Source organism: Lygodium microphyllum, chromosome 25 (assembly GCF_053477565.2).
Source record: "Lygodium microphyllum isolate KBCC chromosome 25, Lygodium_microphyllum_v1.1.10, whole genome shotgun sequence".
Lineage (NCBI taxonomy): Eukaryota > Viridiplantae > Streptophyta > Polypodiopsida > Schizaeales > Lygodiaceae > Lygodium > Lygodium microphyllum.
This window is the reverse complement of record NC_141159.1, coordinates 87,813,914-87,834,753: the sequence shown is the minus strand read 5'-3', so window position 1 is coordinate 87,834,753 and position 20,840 is coordinate 87,813,914. Positions and strand designations below refer to the sequence as shown.

Below are 20,840 nucleotides of genomic sequence, written 5' to 3'. Positions count from 1 at the left end.
TCCCGGACACTCGTCCAACGAGATCTCAAGACTACATGTGGTCTCAACGAAGCGGAAGACTGACATATGGCTGGATATCTAGCTTGCAAAACTACAAGAAAACAGCTCTCATGAGCCTGCAAAGGGGTCTAGCAACTGACCACCAACATCCTGACCCTGACTACTATGCATAGCTATGTCATCTGGGCCAATAAGTGCCTCATTTTCAGCATAAACAACTTGTTGTAATGGCACTATAGCTGCTGTAAAATCAGCCATAAAGTGTATTGAACACTCATCAAGAGGCCTAAGAGGTTTCTGCATCTCATAGAAGACAGCATGACGGCTGCATATGACCTGTTGGGCATTCAAATCCCGTAATCTATAGGCCTTAAAGCCACCATCGCCATAACCAAGGAAGATACATCTACGTGGCATAGGCTCATGTGACATACGTACAGATGCATGGCAGCCAAATATCCTCAAGTAATCATAGAAGGGTTGCATGCCACTCCATGCCTCATGGGAGATCATACGATCCAAGATCAAGCATGGCGTCCTGTTAACCAAATAGACTGCCGTCATAAGGGCCTCAACCCAAAAGCCATAAGACAACCCAGTTGTGGTAAGCATAGAAACAACCTTTGCCTGTAAGGTCAGGCACATGCCATGAGCAATCCCATAATACTGTGGGCACAAGAAATCAATGCCATACTACTGACAAGAGGCATTAGGGCCAAAAACGTTTCAAAAATGGCACTTGTAAGAAAATGATTAAGTTACTAATTAGTTGAGGTTTTAAAATAATGAACCCTCCAAATTTGGCCATTCAGACGTGATTAATGAGAGAATTTATTATTCATTTAAGAGGTTAGCCATTAAATGCCTAAGGACGTTAACTCATATCAGAGGTCACTTTTCGGTCATTATTCTTTCATTTTGAATATTTTACTGTCACGTTTCCCACCAAAATCATGCTTCTTTTTTCGCCTGCATTCATTTGAATCATCGTTCTCTCCTCTTCACTTTGTTTCTTAGTTCTTAAAGTAGATTTTACTCTGTCGTAAAATTTCTCACCAAAATCACGTCCGGTTCTTACCAGCAGCGTGCATTGGTCTCCCTTCGTCTCCCTTCGTCTCCTTTCACAAAATCTTGAGAAGGTGATCATCAACAATCAAAAGAGTATCTACACAGAGGATTAATACCACTTACTTGCCGATTGAGCTATAGAGATATGGTCCTCCATGGACCTGAGACGAGATCATCTTGTTAGTTTTCAGTAGACCCAACTAGGTTGGGACATCCAAGCCGCATCTTTACTTCAACCCCTAAGATATCCATTCTGTAAGATTTTGTTTCAACTAAATCCAAGCTTTTTCTTCAATCTCTTCAATTTGATTCATAAGAAAATGGGTAAAAGAGTCCCATGGTGTTGATGCAAATTGGTAGGGATAGATATACTAAGGATAATCCTTAAGCTAATAGAATAGAAAGTGAAAATTTTCACTTTGATCTTGACACTTGAAAATAGAATATCTTCATTATACAGTGTTGTAATATCAACTTTTTAGCAAGGACTAATTGATAAGACAATGATAATATATTATAATTAGAAGAAAGGAAGTACTTTGATTTCTGGGAGATAAAAATATTTACCTAGTAATAGATTAAAAATATTTATTATTCAATTTTGTCTCTTAAAATATAAAAAAATTAAACAAGTAATAGATAGAAGTATTAGTGATATTGTGTATCATATCAACTTTAGGACTAAGATGATTTTATGTGTGCAGGATGCTTGGAAGAATATGAAGGATACAACTTCTTACTTAATATTAGCTCTTGGGAGTATTTTTCTCATCATACCCTCAACTATGATTAGCACTATGGGGTTTCAAGCTTCAATATCTTCAATTGTGATTCTTATTAGCACTATCAGATTTCAATACCTAAATGGTGGCTTGATGTCATGGGATGATACTACTCATGATATCATATCATAGCAAATATCTTAAGATCTATTCCCTTGATTTGTAAGAAGAAATAGAAAGGACTTGAATCTATTTCTTTCTCTCAGAACTCTGATTCTAAAGCAGACTGATTTTATAATTGAAAGCATCACTACATTATTGATGCTTTATCCTTGTATATCTTTTTTCAAATGTAATATATCTCAATTTCACAAAAAAAAGACCATCAAAATAATCAGTCTCCATTTCACAAAAAAAAATTACATAACTTTATTAGGCTCTGAAAAAATTTTAGAAAATTTTTAAGCTTTTTTTGAGCTCGTTTGCTATTTTAAAAATATTTTTAGCAAAAAACGGCCTAAAAGAGACCCAAAAAATCACAAAAAAACCACCCAAAAATAGCATTGCCGATACAACGCGAATATGGGTATCTGAGACACTCGGATACCCATATTCGCATTGTATCGGCAATGCATTGTCGATACAACGCGAATATGGGTATCCGAGTGTATTCGCGTTGTATCGGCAATGCATTGCCGATACAACGCGAATATGGATATCCGAGTATATTCGCATTGTATCGGCAATGCATTGTCGATACAACGCGGATACCCATATTCGAATACCCATATTCGCGTTGTATCGGCAATGCTATTTTTGGGTGGTTTTTTTGTGATTTTTTGGGTCTCTTTTAGGCCATTTTTTGCTTAGAAATATTTTTAAAATAGCAAAAGAGCTCAAAAAAATTCAAAAAAAATTCCATGAGTTTATTAGGCCTTGAAAAAATTTCAGGAATTTTTTAAGATTTTTCTGGGCTCATTTGTTATTTTTAAAAATATTTTTAAGCAAAAAAGGCCTAAAAAAGACCCAAAAAATCACAAAAAAGCCACCCAAAAATAGCATTGCCGATACGGCGCGAATATGGGTATCCGAGTTTTTGATAGGTTTAAGATCTCACAAAAAATAAGTCATTACAAGGGGGGTGTACTTTGCACGCGCATGTTTACTCCTTCACGATACTGAGGGAGGAGGACCCCTACGGAGATTTTGTTGTGCCACTCTTCCACCATATCAAGTCATCCATGATATGCAGCGAAAAGTATAGTACCAAACATTATGCTTTTTGCCACGCTCGCGCCGTATGAACTGCTCCACGATACGGTGCGAATATGACCCTGCGAAAATTTGGCTTTGCTGCTCTCGCGTCATATCAACTTATCCTCACATGGTTGACTTTATGAATTTATGAATTATCCTTACATTGTTGCTACTCATGCTCATAAGATCACCCTAATAAATAAAGATTTTAATATGATTAGCAGAATAAGGTACCGAGGATGATGTTTGCAAGAGAAAAATCGATGTAATTGGACCTGTTAATTATAAGAGAATGGGTGAGGTGTATGGGCAAATGGTTATTAATGTTTCTTGCACTTCTGAGGAAGAGGACTATCTTAGCATATCTCATGAGGACAAGTCCATGCTAGTTGTAAAAAGGATATTTAATTGTTAGATTCTGTAGTTTATTATTGCATAAGGTAAGGCATTTTGACTCTAAAAAATTTTAGTATATAGAATAATTGTGCTATTGATTGCAAATAACACTCCTTTATTTTTGCTATTAGCTTTAGGACATTGATTGCATCTCTTAGCCAATAAATCTCTAAAATTATGTGTATTGTTGATCCACTGTTATCAATGGAATTTTTTTTTAGATTTGGTTCAAATATAACAATGTATTTTTTTTAAGATTTGGTTCAAATATAACAATGTCTTTCAAAGCTTTTGATTCCATCACAACTACCATAAATTTTTTTATTACATCGGATACACTCACCAGAGAAATTATCCTCATGAACTCTCTAAGTGGTATCCATGGCCAAGGAAGAATGTGGGTTGAATGGAATACTGCTTGCTTTTTGGTTAATTATTTATTTTATTTGATTATCTATTTTAGTTACATGTTTCCATTTGCAGTGCTGGCAGGCTCCTGACTACCTTCTTGGACACCACATATGAGGATATTGTTGATCCTAGAAAACCATATAACTCTCTCTAGCAAGAAGTACCATTGCAAAGTCACAAAGTCATACATATACTTATGGAAAAAGAGTGCTTTTCAAATATCTGCAGGACAATAGATTCAAAGATACTCAAGATAGATGGAGTGAATATAAGTCTCTTTCATATTGTTGGTTTTTTTAGGGACCCAAGTCTCTTTCATATTGTTGGTTTTTTTAGGGACCCCTTTTTACCAACTTGTTACATTTTTTCTCGCAGTGCTGGCAGGCTCCTCTTCCGAAAAGTTTCTACTTAGCTAGGATACCTTCGTTCTTTGTAAATTTGCTGTTTTGAAGCAAGCCACGAAGATATGGAGGGGTACAAACCATGATAAGCGTATTCTTCTTGAGATCCTTCCAGCTGTCATGGACTTTTTAATATCCTGAGATATTTTGAATTTGAAACTCTGTACCGTTACCTTGTCAGGAATCTCCCAATTTAGAGATGAAAGACTTGGCAATGGCAAATCTTCGATATTCCCATATCTATCCGCTTTAGAGGGAACCACATACTGTGCATAATATATAAAAACCTTGCATTCACTAAAAAAAGACACAGTTTGATCAGCATAAATAATGTCTGCCAATACCTTATGAATGGCATGGAAAGTCCCACTTAGGCTTTCCACAGGTTGCCATTCAATACTTGTTGACGGAAAGATATCTACAATGACGAACCGTTTGTTAGAACTTGCATAAATGGAAAAGAATTATATACGTTATTTAACTAATAACTTACAATGTGTTTGTTGGGGAACACATTCGTTTGGAGGCAAGTGCATATCCTTGGCCATGTAAACATGTTGCACCTTGACAAACCAGCCTTCGGGCATAATTTTGAAGGCAATGATACGCCCCTTCCAGTGATGTTTTATATCATCTCGTTTTCTTCTTTTCACCTTATGAGAGCCCTTACAAGATGGCAGCATGGTAACCCAATCGTTTACAGCAAAGGTTTTGGGCTCAAAATTTCCATCTGCTCCCTGGCTATAGACCGTGCAAGAGTGTATTAAACGAGAAGGGCGCCTGGAGGAAGCCATGAAAAGAATGAAAGCGCAGAGAAAGAAGCTCAAAGAGGGGTGAATGAACTAAAAAGTAGCGCTAAGAATACAAATGAGTATGTATTGGGCGCCAAAAACAATATTGAAAGATCTCCCGACTTTCAAAAAACTCATTATTAATTTCATCACATCTCTGTCACGTATTTTGTCAGATTTGTAAGTAAATAACGTCTTTGGGACTCCAAAACATGTCAGACTTTAGAGGTTTTGGCTAAAAAAGAAGAGAGAATCACGAAATGGGCTCCACTATCTCTAAAAAAGAGGAGACAAGAATACCATATTCTTGCACACATGGCGAACTCTCTTTGGCCCTTTTCTTAATCCCGTGATTAACAAAAGTGCATTTTTTGAAGCGTTTTTGGCCCTAATGGTCTGAAAGCTGGGAGAGAGAGCATGACTCTCATAATCCATCTATAAGCACCTAGGCCTGCTACCAGTAGGATCCATAAACATGTCAAGCATAACTGTAGCATCCTCAATCTGCACCAAGGGAAAAGTCCAAACACGATGGGTAGCATTATTAACAAAGGTCACAAAGTACGACACTCCACCAAGTGACTGGGAAGGCATAGGTCCATATACTGCACAATGGACAAGATCTAGAGGAGCATGCCTCATACGATTGCCATAAGCCAAGGGGGCTCTGCAAGGACCAAGAGTACAATCAAGGCAAGCATCAAGATCTATAAGTGACATAGAAGGCAACAATGAGTCTAAACGAGACAAGATCTCCATCTCTCTGTGGTGCATATAGCCTAAGCAATAATTCCATAACAATGCATGTGGTATCCGAATGACTGCAACCATAGAATCTCCCACATGAGAGACATGCACTGGGTAATGAGAACCAACTCTAGAACCTCTGGCCAAAACTAAGCAACCACGACAGATCTTCCATGACCTATCCTGAAGAGAAATAGTATATCATGCATTATGCAAGTAACTGGCAGAAATCAAGCTCTTACTGAACATGGAAACATGTAAAACATCCCTAAGTATAAGAGAAGTCCCATTAGGCAAAGCTAGGTGCATATCCCCTATACCAACAATAGCATAAGACTACTCAAGGCCCAAATCAATACATCCGTCAACCTCCGTGTAAGAAGAGAACCATGCTCTATGAGGGGTAACATGACAAGATGTCATAGAGTCCAAAAGCCAATCAAACGCATAGGCATGATCACTGAGCAAGTAAGCTGTAGAAAAACAAGATGACAGGAGTACATGCTCAACTGCATCATCATGGGTAACTGCATGTATCTCACAACTAGTAAGAGTGGTAACACCTGTTGTATCTGTTGTATCTCTGACTGCTCATGTCGAGCCGTCTCTATCTCTGTTGCTCTCTAATCCGTCTAAAGCATTTTCTTTGAACATGCCTAAGCTTCCCACAATGGAAGCAAACAACATCTGAAGTAGAAGAACTTGTAGAAGATGACAAGGAATCCAAGTCATCATGGAGCTCAAGCAATGGAGGGCTATCCCAGCGGAGAGAACTTGCTCATAAAGACAATCATTTGCAAGTAGATCAATGATAGAAACATGTTATAAAGACTCATGAAACCTCAACAGACAGGAGGACATAAAGGCATCAACCAAGGACGCAATAGCTCCCACATAAAGAAGAGTCATAGCCAACTACATGACATAACCAACCACAGTACGGTGAAGCATAAGACATCTGTCATAAGAGCATATGGTATTCAGCCATGAAATCAGCCCATCCAAATACATCAGCATATCATCCAGAGTAGTCGGGAGCACCGTAAACCATAGACATAACCAAATTGAAGGTAAAATAATCTATCAACCAAGGTAGCATAAATCCCAACCAACAACGAAGTGTCCGCATCCAAATCAAGGCTCAATAGCTCTCAAATAGCATATCCAAGCATAAACCATGATGACCAAGCATCAATACATCCAACAGGACACCCAAATGTCAACAAAGAGCATTATGCATAAGCCATCCCTGATAAAACCTTGCTGCCTAAAAAATGTACAGCAATAAATCCTTGCATAAATTGAGCTATGGAAGCTCAAACTAAGTCCCAAAGCATCTCTAAACATTGAGCAAACATCCCCAAAGCATTTGAACATCAAATACAAAGCCTCAAGAGCATCACATAAGCTAAGAGCATGGTATTTTTTTGCTGTAAATCAACTCAAATTTTACCTAAATCGAGTTTCGAATGTCTGAGATTTGAGGAAAAATAAAATTTTTGAGCCAAATTTTGAAATATGTGCAAAAAAACATGAGCTGCTACTGTGGGGCCTGCTAGTTATGCTAAGGATAAGGGAGCAAATGGGGACATACAAGATGCCCAATGAAGCCAAGGAAAACCTACAAAGAGCCTATGAGGGCCGAGGAGAGGCGGGAGATAAAATCTTATCTCGGGGGAAAAAAGTCATGGCTAATATTGAAGCTCCAACCTCTAGGTCTTCAATCCGGGCTGAAGTAATGTCGGACCAAGCTCCATAATGAAGCTTTTAATCCAAAGCTCTGATACCAGTTAAAGGGGATGCAATGGCAGTGAAAAAGGAGAAGAGGAAAATGTGGGAGAGGAGCACACACAATGTAGGTGCTATCCAACTGAACTAATAACCTTATTGCACTATCACATATTATATATAAATAAAGAATGGGCAATCATAGTGTACACGGGCAAGCCCAGAGGCCTTTTACCCCAACATATGATATACATAAAACCGACAATTTATGGAATACACTTAAGGTCTAAATCCACAACTTCACCAAACACTATATTTTAGTAAGGTGCCATCCACCAGTCATTAGCATTTATGTAGAATTAATCCGATTTGCCACACATGTACCATCCTAGCATCTTTATCGTGCTATCGTTTGGAGTAAAACTTTCTATTTACCACCACTTGTAGCAAAGATAACATGCTTATTCAATTTGGTATCCTTTTTGCCTTTGCCCATGTTTCCTTTATCAACACCATAACCAATGTATCAAATGGATGCTTCAACTAGATTTGCCCTTTTGATGCAAGATTTCACAACCGAGCACACCAAAATCTATATTGCATACACATTGCATGTCGTGCCACTTTAGATGGAGTTAATGTATGTCAATGCAGCAAAGATAGAACTGGCAAGAGATGTTAAGATGTTTAGCACAAATGAATGAAGACTTTGCATTTCCTTTTGGAGTCGTTCCCCACTTCAATAGTTAGGTGGATGTTTTTTCTCCCAGGAGCTTATCCTACCTCAAGTTGGAATGAAATTACAAATGTGGAGGTAAAACAGTTTTCAAGTCGTAAATGATTGCATCCTTTCATACATGTACCGCCAATTGACTTCCTAAGCTCTTATCTGCTGTACACATTATCCAATCTCTTCCTGTCATGTGTATGTGGGCTTCACCCTCCTGTTCTTTTAATGCACAAGCTCTTAGTTATGTCCTGGAAGGACAAATCAGGTGCACTCATCCATGGGCAAGATCGGTTACTTCAATAATATCACACTTTTGCAACATGCTGGTTTGGCATTGATCTCTTGAACATTAAGAGTTTGGTGGCTATATTATGTCATAAGTCACTGAATCCCAATCAAAATGCCAAAACCATGATACCCATGGACTCATGCACACTTAGATCCCGGTTAGCTGCCTACTTTGGCTATGAAAAGAGCCATCCCATAGAAATGCCTGGTATTAAACTTAGCATTTCAAGGCCAAAATACATATACAGCTATTGTTTCTCCTACAGCAATCCTAATCTGCCTACAGTAGGAGAAAGAAACCTAGTTACCATGATTGCAGGTGTCCTTTCAGTAAAGATATGGATGAGATAAATTCAAGGCAAGCTAAAAAAAAGAGGTCTACGTTCAGTGACAGGCAAGCCAGTATATTCTTGTTACTGAAAGCATGTGCACATGATCGACTGCAGTTGGCCTTTTGACCCACCAAAGAGGGCCACAGGGTTCAACCATAAAGTGCTTGTTGCGCACATGCCCTCTGATTTAACTGTGGTGTGTTCCTGGTTTCAACAGTTGATATTAACACATGCCAGATATAAGTGCAGGAAAACAACGTGTATTAGTGTTTGCTGGTTACCACAATGGCCTAACATGAACACAAACCCTCCCCATGGTTTTCTCTTCCACTGCAGTTAACCTTTAATGCATAGAATATTCATAGCCCCATGTGTGCACAGGCTGTGAGGCCCCCTATGTAAACGGCACTATTGCTGAGCTTCAAGATCACTCTCTTCAGATGCTTCAAAAATCCTAGGTAAACGGCACTATTGCTGAGCTTCAAGATCACTCTCTTCAGATGCTTCAAAAATCCTAGGTTAAGAAGCTCAAATTAACACATGCCAGATATAAGTGCAGGAAAATGACATTTGTCTTAGTGTTGGCTGGTTACCAGTGGCCTAACATGAACACAAACCCTCCTCATGGTTTTCTCTTCCACTGTAGTTAACATAGCCCCGTGGTGTGGACAGGCTATGAGCATCCTAGATTAATGGCACTATCGCTGACCAGGAAAACAAAAGCTTCAAGATCACTTTCTCTTTGGATGCTTCAAAAATCCTAGGTTAAGAAGCTCAAGTCCTGCTGATCAGGAAAATGAAAGCTTCAAGGTCCCACTATTCAGATACTTCATTGTTTGAAAAAAATCACTCTCACTTCAGATACTACTTCATTACATTTTCTTCAAACTCTTCTTATCAGTTTCATTTCCTTTTCAAAAATAAGTAACCATCAACGGTCCCAAAGTTCACAACACTATCCGGACCCACGTTGAAGTCCACCCTAGCATTACCAAAACATTTTAACTGTGTCCCTTGGCACTAGTATTGCTAGACACTAAGCATGCTTTCAGCCACGCCTTACATAACCATAAAGTAAACCAACTAGTAATGATTCCCTCAGGTTTAGTAAACCATAGAAAGCACACACATGGACAAACAGAGGGTGCTTAATAGACATTAAATTTGGTTTTGCATACAGCTGCGCACAAACAACTTGAGGATAACGAAAGCCCTTCAATAATCACTATTTGGCATTGTAGACCATTAACACGTCATACAAAAACTTTAAATAATTCACAACTGTTTGCTTCCAGGGAAAAATCTCAGAGGTCATGTAACTTTATAAATCAACAAGCAAGGAAGATGTGCTCTAACTGCTAATAATATGGTGCCTTGAAATAATACGCAGCACCAAAGATTTCTTGCATGGTAGGCAGCTCTAAAAGATGACTTCAGACTCTAAACCCACCATGATGAAGCAGTATGTCAGTTGCTAAGCCTTACATAGAAAAACTTCAGCATTTTGAATCATTCACATTTCATATGGAAACTTAAGTGACTCCCAACTGTACTACTCAGGGGGAGACTGTCAGAGGCCATGTAACATTATAGATTGACAAGGAAAATGTACTCTCACTGCAAATAACATTCATGCCTTAAAATCAAGCACAGCGCCAAAGCTTTCTTACATGGGAGGGCGGCTTTAAGGATCAAGTGACAAACAACCTGATAATTTCAGAGGCCATGCAACCTTTATAGATTGACAAGGACCATGTACTCTAACTGCAAATAACACCGTGCCTTGAATTCAAGCACAGCACCAACGCCTTCTTACATGGGAGAGCAGCTTTAAGGATCAAGAGAAGAAGAGCCTGAATTTTGAGAGGCCATGTAACATTATAGATTTACAAGAAACATGTACTCTAACTGAAAATAATATCATGCCTTGAATTGAAGCACAGCACCAAAACTATCTTACATGGGAGGGCAGCTTTAAGGGTCAAGTGAAGAAGAGCCTGATCTCTTCCTAGTTGAAGAGCTTTCAGACTCTAAAACTCACTTTGAGGAAGTAGCACCGTCAGTTGCTAGGCCTTAGGTAGCAAAGTGAACAACAAATTTCTAAAAGAAAAGAAGGCATGCCATTGCAAAGCAAGCAAGTAAAATAAAGAGCCAGTACAAGACGGCTTCCTGTTGCTGGTAAAACCTGCCAGTGTGAAACATGTTGCCCTGTATTCCAATTGGAGTGCTATAAGCCGTGCCAGAAAAGCCATAGTGACCATAGGACAGATGATTGCCAGAATAGCCATAGTGGTCATAAGGCAGACCAGTCATCTGAAGTCCAAGCAGAGAGGGGAAAAGACCAAACCCAGGTGAGAAAGCCACATGCCCCCTACCATGTGGACTTCCATGAGAAATTCGTGGACTGCTACCGTGACTGCGGATACCAGTAGGAATTGGGGGTGAATAGTCACCTCTGAAACCTTGAGGGCGAGCAGGAATTGTTATACCAAGAGCCGGCTTTTTTCGACGATCTGACAAACTTGTTCTCCCTCTTCCATACAAAGGAATCACCGTTTTCTCATCAACATGAGCTTTACAAACCGGGCATTCTTTAGAGCTGGAGTGGGATTCTAGCCACCGGTAGAGACAAGACCAACAAAAAAGATGCCCACACAAGGTGACAACAGGGTCTTGTGTCGAGTCAAGGCAGATGTTGCAATCAAAGTTCCCTGTTTCTGCAGTTTCACAAATTTGCTTATCGACCTCTGCATGGGGCTTGCAATGCTCAGATTTCCCATCCCGTGAGGCGCTTGTCTCTGGCTTCAGTAATTCAATATCCATCTCTGGAAGTCCTTTACAGCCTCCACACTGAGCGGCAAAGTACCGTCTCTCTGACAAGATGCTCTTCCTTTGGCTCTCCTCTGAAGTGCATGTAGCGTCTTCAGGACTGAATATGCCTACTCTCTTAATCCTTTGTCAAATTGTGTGGCAGACAGGATCAAAAGAGGTGCAGGTGTGCACAGCCGTTTAAGATCTTCCTTGCTGGTGTTTCAATGCTGTGGAATCAACAATAAGGTTCCTTGCACAGGAATGGTTAAGTAAAGTTGTACGGAACGTTTCAGCAGTCTAATGATCCACCGGAAGAAGGATGATGCTTCATGGAGGAAGAAAGCTTTTTAACTGATTGCAAAATGCAAAGTGACGGGGAGAAGCTTTGCGCTTTTCATAACTGATTGCAAAATGCAAGATGAGGGGCAAAAGCTTTGCGCTTCCTTCTTGTAAGGTATGAGATGCTAACAGTTTGATTGCTTGGATAGTATATTTATATTGTATATAATATTTATATATATAGATGCATGTAGAGAGAGAGAGAGAGAGAGAGAGAGAGGAAGGGGTGAAGAGGCAAAGGCGCTACCTATAGAGGGAGGCCGGGGGCGCGCAGAGGCGCTACCTGCAAGGCTAGGGTTTTCTTCTGAAGAGAATCGAGACTGTGGATGTATTTTATATACAGAGAGAGAGAGAGAGAGAGGGTGGGGGCGCAAAAGCGCTACCTGCAAGGTTAGGGTTTCTCCTGAAGGGAACCGACTGTAGAGAGGTGGCCGTTTTGCGTGGTGGCTGGAGCCTAGAAATCACCATCAGCGAAAAAGTTCTCTCATCACGCGCGCGCACACTCTTTCTTTCCTGCCTTCGTCATCATCATGCTTGAGTCGACATGTATTTCTCCACCTCCGCCTTCTTCTTTATCTTCTTCTGCGGTCTTCTTAATAGGAGTCAGGTCTCCTCCTCCTCCTCCTTGTTTTCTGCTGCTGCTCGCTGCTGCTGCTGCTCGCTGCTGCTGCTGCAAATGATGATTACAATAATTTTGCAAGTTGTTTTCTTCCTCCAACAAACAGTGTTGTACTGTAGTCGTCCTCCCCTTTTTGGAGGGGCTAGCCTCTCGTCCTCTTGAATCTCGCGTGGCAGGGGCAAAAAACACACCTGGCCCTTTTTGCTGACTGTGAACGATGCAAAAAGAAAAGAAAAGTGCTCGCAATCAAAACCTTATCTCATCTCCAAGAGCCTAAGACTCCATTTCCAACCCAATCTAAAATATTATCTGCCGACTGTTGACCACGGCATGACTGTGTATGAGCGTAAGTAAAGCCGATGGAATCCAATCCAAAATAATTAACAAACAAATCAATTAATAATTAATTCAAGAATAGTAGGAACCAAAGCACGCCCTCTACGGTCTACCGCGTGCTGAATCCCGTCCCCTCGAATTGTCCTCGTCCACGTTTTTTAAAGGCCCTGCTGCCACCAAAGTCAAGCAGAATGCGAAACGAGATTATTTATTATTATTTAGGGGGGCCCGTCTTTTGGTTCATTTGTTGACCTCTAGTTATCTTTCTTGCTTTTCTTTAATTCGAAGAGATAGACGTTACCGCCTACATTCTATTATCATGCGTACCAATTGTCTAAAGTAGTAAAACTACTTGCATTGTACATATAGAAGATTCTTTTAATACTTTAAGTGGGATGTCTTTTTGCATACCACAATACATCTTACTTTACTACTTCTTATTATATTTTTGCCTTCTCTCTCACGTGTAATTTTTTATTTTCTCTTCTCTCTCTTTTTTTTTAATTAGAACCCCTCTTTCTCGTTCCCCCGTCCTTTTTCTCACTATAAAGCCTAAGCTCTCTCTCCCTCTCCCTCTTTCTCCTCCATTTTCTAAGTTAAAACCCCTTCTTCCCTCTCTCTCATGGATAATCTCTCCCTTTCTCTTTCCCCTCCTTTTTTTAATTAAATTCCTCCCCATTCCTCGCTCTCTCATGGATAATCTCTCCCTTTCTCTTCCCTCTCCCCTTTTTAATTAAATTATTCCCCTTTCCCCGCTCTCTATCACTCTCTCATGTGTAAGATCTAGATTTTTTTCTCTCTTTTTTTCTTCTCTTTTTTATTTAATTAAATCAAACTTTTTTTAAAATCAAAAGTTTATTTTTCTCTCTTATATTAATTTTTTTATTTAATATTTTTTAACATAGTTTTTTTACACATTTTGAGAGAGAGAGATAGAAGAATAATAAAAAAAAGGGGAGAGAGAGAGAATAAGAAGGACTAAAAAAAGAAAAAAAAGAAAGAGAATAGTCTTTTTTAGATTAAACTTTTTTTATATAGTTTTTGACTTAGAGAGAGAGACAAAGAGGAAATATATAATTTGAAAGAGAGAAAATAGGGGGAGAGAAAAGGGAAGAGAGAAAATAAAAATACAAAGGAGAAAAATATATAGAGAGAAAAAAAAACTTGAAAGATAAAGAGAGAGGAAAAGAAAAATAAGGAGAGAGAAAGAGATACAAAAATAGTAAAAAAGAAAGAAGAGGAAAGAGGGGGACGAAAGAGAAAGAATTATAGAGAGAGGAAATATAAAAGTTAAGAGAGAGAGAGAGAGAGAGAAAAAAAAGATAAAAGGAAAAGAGAGGGGGGAGAGATAAAGAGAAGAAAAGCAAGGAGAGAGAAAATAATAATAATAAGAGAGAATTTGAACACAAAGAGAGAGATAGAGAGAGAGAGAGAGAGAGAGAATTATAGGGTGAGAAAAGATAAAACTTAAAGAGAATGAAAAGAGAGAGAGAGAGAGAGAGAGAGAAGATTTTGAATTAAAAAAAGGAAAAAAGAGGAGAGGGAGAGGGAAGGAAAAGAGAGGGGAGAGGGGAGAGAGAAGAAGAAAAAAGGGGAAAAGAAAAAGAGAAATGAGAAAAAAGAGAAAACAGGAAAGTCTTTTTTAAATTTAAATATTTTTCAAGAGAGGGGGAAAGGGAAAGAGAAGAAAAAGGAGAGGGGGGGGAAGAGAGAGAGAAGATAAAATTTAAAAGAGAGAGGAAGAGAAAAAAAAGAAAATTTTGGAGAAAGGAGAGGATAAGAAAAGGGGTGGAGAGAGAGAGAGAGAGAGAGAGAGAGAGAATTATATATAGGGAAAAGATCAAATTTACATGCTTTAAGAGAGACGGGGGGGAAGGAAGTGAAAGAAGAAAGAGGAGAAGGGGAGAGAGAGAAAGAGAGAGAACATGGAGAGAGAATTATAGAGAGAGAAAAGATGAAATTTAAAAAGAGGGGGAAACATGGAGAGAGAATTATAGAGAGAGGAAAGATAAATTTTAAAAAGAGAGAAAGAGAAAGAAGAAAAAAGGGAAGAGAGAGAGAGAGAGAAAAGAAAAATGTAGAGAGAAGAAAAGGGAGAGAGAGAGAGAGAGAGAGAGAGAAAGAAAGAATAATATAGAGGAAAGATAAAATTTAAAAGAGAGAGAGAGAGAGAAAAGAAAATTTTAAAAAGAGAATGAAGAGAGAGAGAGAAAGAGAAGGAGAAAAAAAAACTGAAATAAGAGAAAAGGGAGGAGGAGAAAGGGGGGAGAGAGAGAGAGAGAGAGAGAGAAAGAGAGGAAAAGCATGGAGAGAAAAAAAGGAGAGAGTGAGTGAGTGAGAACCAGTAGAGGAAAATAGAAGGCAGAGAGAGTGAGAAAATTAAACGCAGGGAATTTACGGGGGGAGAGAGAGAGGATGAAGAAAAAAATTAGAAATAGAGAGGGAAAAGAGGAGAGAGAAAGAGGAGAAATGGATTGTTGAGCGAATTTACCATGCTACATTGCAACTTCACTTGCCACTTCGAGGTAGTGAAGCTACCACGAAGCTGTCTAGTGTTCCATGCATGCAAAGCACGTAAGGAACGCTAGTAGCAAGTTAAGCAACAACTTAGTGGAACCTACTCATTGAATAGAAACCGTCGTGCAAGTGGGATTTCTTTTTTGGAAGCTTGGCTATAATGATAAAACTTTAGCAAGCTAAATCGTGAGCCCCTCAATGCGCAGATCCATTGACTTGTGTGTTGGCACATAGTGTCATGGACACGCACAAGTCTAGAAGTTTGCAATGGCTCCCATTGCTAGCAAGCATAGCGGCATATGGAAGGGGAACAAAACACAGTGGGAGGAGAGAGAAAATGCATTCCAAGTGAGGAATAATGAGATGCCAATGTCCACTCTACACATCAACATGGGTCCCTCCAAGTTAACATACCACACATTAGTACCTTCAATTTTATTGAATACTCAATCGATTGGCCAAAGTTCCTCTTTTTCCAAAGGATAAGTCAATTAACCCAACTACACATCCATAAACTAGACTCTATGAATTGATGCAAGTCAATTTGACTTGCACATGACTTAACACTTAGTTACACATACTTTTCCTAACAAACAATATTGCATTTCTAGAAGAGCCTCTTTTTTCATGGACATTAAAATATATTAAAGGTGAAAGAATAAAAAGTTTTGGTGTTAGAAAACCTTACAAGAGCTTAGCCTATGGTTTTTTCTCAATTAGCATATTCATATAGGATTTCATAATCCTAAGGATGAGGTTCATGAACTATTCCATAGACTAGGGTATGGGCAAATCAAAGATTGATATGGTTCCATTCATAATCCTAAGGATGAGGTTCATGAACTATTCCATAGATAAGGGTATGGGCAAATCAAAGAATGATATGGTTCCTTTGTTTCTTGACTTGAATGGACATCTTTTGTTGAGATATTTGCAATCACACCTACTTTAGTCCCTTTGTGAGAAGTAGTAAGAGCTCAGGACCAGAATCCCATATGCACAATAGGAGAAAGTACCACCACTCAATTTCTATACAGCATTGTACTTGCACTCTTTTTCTAATGCAATGATAGTACTCTTTTCTTTCCAGTAAAGTGTCATGTCACTGTCAATACACAAGATTGTGTTTATAAGTCCAAGTCTCAATCTTGGAACCTAATTCACTTGTATAACAATTTGTCCTAGTCAGGGTCAATGTCTTCATGAGTTTCTTTTTCCTCTTTCAACCTCCATAGTTTCCACATCTGCCATGCTCTAGATCCCGCATATTTCACATGGTATCAGAGCTCAGTTGAGCATGGCCCAACTCTCCTTTCACTCCTCTCAGCTCCTTTCTATCTCTTCTTAGCTCAGTTTGAGTACTGGACCCTATCTCCAACTTCATTTGCATTCCTACCTTCAATGAAGCTTCCATGGCAGCCATAGACAATAGCACCCTGTCAGTTTGAAGCTTTCATATCTCTCTCCACAGGCCAAATCTCTCTGAACTTCCTTCTGGAGAAGTGTTTTTCTACTTCGAAAGCTCCTTCTTGGCACCTCAATCATTGAGATTGGGCAACTATAGCTTCAACATTGCCTCTTTTCAGAGTTGCTGCCATAACTGTGTCTGTGGACAGCACCTAGCTACCTCTATTGGAGCAGCCAAATCTCATCAACCAGGCCATATCTCTTCGAGCTTTCTTCTCGAGAGTTGTTCTTCAGGTCAAGGCGCAACTTCTTGGCACAAAAATCAAGGAGATTGATGCACACCATGCTTGGCATTTGCATTTTCCCAAATCTAGGCGCCGTTTTGACAGCAACCACTTTGAAAGCTTAGATCTCTCAATTGGAGCATAATGAGTACAAACCCTCTTGGGGGGAGTTAGATCCATTAGTGAGGGTCCTCCATCTCAAAGGGTTTGAGCAGATTCAACTTGTGGAGTGCGTGGGAGCTCATTTACCAGTTGCTGGTCCCTGTTTTGACAGGACAGCCATAGCCACTTACCTTTAAGCTCATTTTTCCTTCATTTTCTCTCTCCTGCTACTTAAACCAAGCCAAGGCCACTCTAATATGAAGTTTCAGCAGTATTCAACCATCAAATCAGCAAGGAGGAAAAGCTATGAAGATTTTTTGAAGATCATCAAGTCAAACTCAAGCAACAAACATCAAATTTCAAACTAGATCTTTTGATACTTCACTGCCATTGCTTGTGTCTTTTGACACATACAAAGATCAACTCATTCCTAGTTATTCTCAGTCATTTGAAGTTAATTTGTTGCTGGTCTCTCAAGTCAAACATGGGCAAAGATTCTCCAACTTCCCGTTTCAAAGGAGTCGGGTTTCATACCTTGCAAACCTGCATCAAATTGATCCTGATGAAAAAGGGCCTCTGGGCCATTACCACTTGAAAAGAAAAGAAGCCTCGTGATGCGGATCTTCCTGTCACTTGGCAAAAGAATGATGATAAGGCTCAGGCCATTATTAAACTGAAGCTAGATGACAGCTATATCCACCATGTGGATAACTGTGAGACCTCACAGGATACATGGAAGAGACTTGACACCTTGTTTGGTGCACAGTCTAAATCATCAAAGTATGGTCTCCTAATTGAGTTTTTCAAGCTTGAAATGAAGTCCGACACGTCACTTGCCACACATCTAAATTACATGGAAGGACTTCTAACCCAACTTGCAGGAATCAATATTAAAATGGAAGAATATGTTTGCATCGGTGTTCTACTTAAGAGTTTGCCTCCTGAATATAATAATGTATCAACAACTTTAATCAACATGCCAAATCTTGAACTTGTTGATATCCAAACATCACTATTAGAGGAGGAAAAGAAGCTAAAAACTAAGGAAGAACCAAGTACCTCTAGAGATGAGCATGCATTATATGTTGGCAATAGGTACAAAGGCAAAAAGGATCATCTCTTCTATGACTTCTGCAAAAGGACCGGACACACCGAGAAGTTCTGCCACGCTAAAAAGAGGTCCCAAAAGGCCTATCTAGTTGCAGTCAAAGAGATGAGCATGCATTATATATTGGCAACAGGTACAAAGGCAAGAAGGATCAGCTCTTCTGTGACTTTTGTAAAAGGACCGAACACACCGAGAAGTTCTGCCATGCCAGAAAGAGGTCCCAAAAGGCCTATCTAGTTGTAGTCAAAGAAGAAGAATAAAATGGAGCAAAGGAAGAAGAAGAAGACCACCAGGAGAAGGACAAACCTCATCAGTCCTTCTATTGAGATAGACTTTTTTAGTTTTGCATTTCCTAGCCCTAATGCCTCAAACATAAACTTGTAAACTCCTCAGTTATCCTTATACTATAGCCTCTGTACACTTTGTGAGGTCCTTGCTACAGCCTCTGGATGTCCATCATGTTTGTGGTACCCACACTTAGCCTTTTCTGCGAGACAGCCTCTAGTGTTTTTGCCATGTTTATGGTGTGCCCACACTTTGCAGGTGTTGCTTTTACTAAAGCCTCTACACACTTTGTACTTTTGGTTGTAATTGAGGAGGGGTGTTGAGATATTTGCAATCACACCTACTTTAGTCCCTTTGTGAGAAGCAGTGAGGGATCAGGACCAGAATCCCATATGCACAGTAGGAGAAAGTACCACCACTCAATTCCTATAAAGCATTGTACTTGCACTCTTTTTCTAATGCAATGATAGTACTCTTTTCTTTCCAGTAAAGTGTCATGTCACTGTCAATACACAAGATTGTGTTTATGAGTCCAAGTCTCAATCTTGGAACCTAATTCACTTCTGTAACAATTTGTCCTAGTCAGGGTCAATGTCTTCATGAGTTTCTTTTTCCTCTTTCAACCTCCATAGCTTTCGCATCTGCCATGCTCTAGATCCCGCGTATTTCACATATTTTCTTAAAGAGTAATGTAGGGCTCCCATCACTTCTGTTATCTTTTCAAACCACTCAAGAAACTTGTCATCAATTGCTTTTTCCTCCTTTGGCTTGAATGTCATCCAAAATGGTAGCAACATTTGGTACTCCATGCTCCCTGCTTGAAGAGACTTAGGCTTCCTTCTCTCTCAAACTCTTAGAAATTAGAGCTTATAAAGTTTAGACTAGCCCTTTGGAGTCCTCAGTTGAAAAAGACTATCTGCCTTAATCAACACTTCAATGCAAAATGACTTTGCTAGGAAGACAAGAAACCCCTCCTCCGATTTCAAAACCTATGGTCCAAGACAATATAAGAAAAAATGGGATGCCTTTAATGACTCATCCTTCTAAAAGCACTATGGACCAATGAAAGGGTAGCCAAATTTAGTTTAGGGAATGAACTTTATTCTAGATGCAAGAGCCACCCTTTTCTGACACCAAGAGCCCTCAAAATATCCCAAACTTTTCTTGACCCTTCATTCAAACTAGACATAGACACAAAGTGTGGCTTTATAAAGAAGAAGTGTGCTTTCCACACAACAAGAGTGTTATTGGCCTGACATAGTCTACACATAAGCATCATAATTTATGGTTGTGGTACACTTAATAAAAGATACTTTACACATTAGAATTCACACTTTGTAGAGAACTCATACACATGTTTACACAATTCATTGTGTAACACATTAATATTATATGCAAGATTATTAATGTATTAATATTACATACATGAATATAATTAGTTATATATGGATATAATATTAAAATAGTTAACATAAAATATCAACATATGAAATAAAATATTGTGTTTTGATAATAGGATAAGTACATTGCAAATTACATTATTCGAATTGATGCATTATAGTAGTATGAATATTATGCATGAGTTTCAAATGCACAATCCAAAGCTTCATTAACACATTCCAAGGGACCACATCCCAAGTGGGGGATTTAGTAAAATATCACTTACAATTTTGCAAGCCCTTGCCAAACATCACAGCCCATACATTAGCAGCCATAATACCATGGTTTTTAAATAGCCTCAATCTGCAAACCTTAGTATGTATCTCTTCACATTTCTTAGTTGTTCTTTTATAGCAAATGTTGCCAAATTCTTTCACATGAAGACTATAGGTATCCAATAAAACCACTACTCATGGAGATATCATACATTTCATGTCCACTTAGAGTGTCAACAACTAGCACAACAACATCCAAACATCCAAATTTACACTCCTCCTAGTTTGGCAACCAATATTAGGTCTCCTAAAGATCCCACTCCTCATGTACCTAGACTATTGTGTCTTGCTTTATGGCATCACCTTAAGTAATACCTCACAAAGGCTATGTGAGGATAGGCATACAAAATGGTGCTATTTGAGTGAGTTGCCAATGAGATATCATATCTAGGGAACCTTGACTTTTGGAGACCTTTGCTAGCCTTCTCTTAAATTCTTGTCCTTTT

At 39.1% G+C, this 20,840-nt stretch overlaps 1 protein-coding gene across 1 annotated transcript; it reads right to left on the bottom strand.

The window, feature by feature from the left end:
• Positions 1-10,452: 10,452 nt before the first annotated feature.
• Positions 10,453-12,709, bottom strand: LOC148014470 (uncharacterized). The gene has a single exon (XM_087666985.1). The coding sequence runs from the start codon at positions 11,692-11,694 to the stop codon at positions 10,972-10,974; it is 723 nt and encodes a 240-aa protein (XP_087523111.1). The 5' UTR covers positions 11,695-12,709; the 3' UTR covers positions 10,453-10,971.
• Between the last annotated feature and the right edge of the window lie 8,131 nt (positions 12,710-20,840).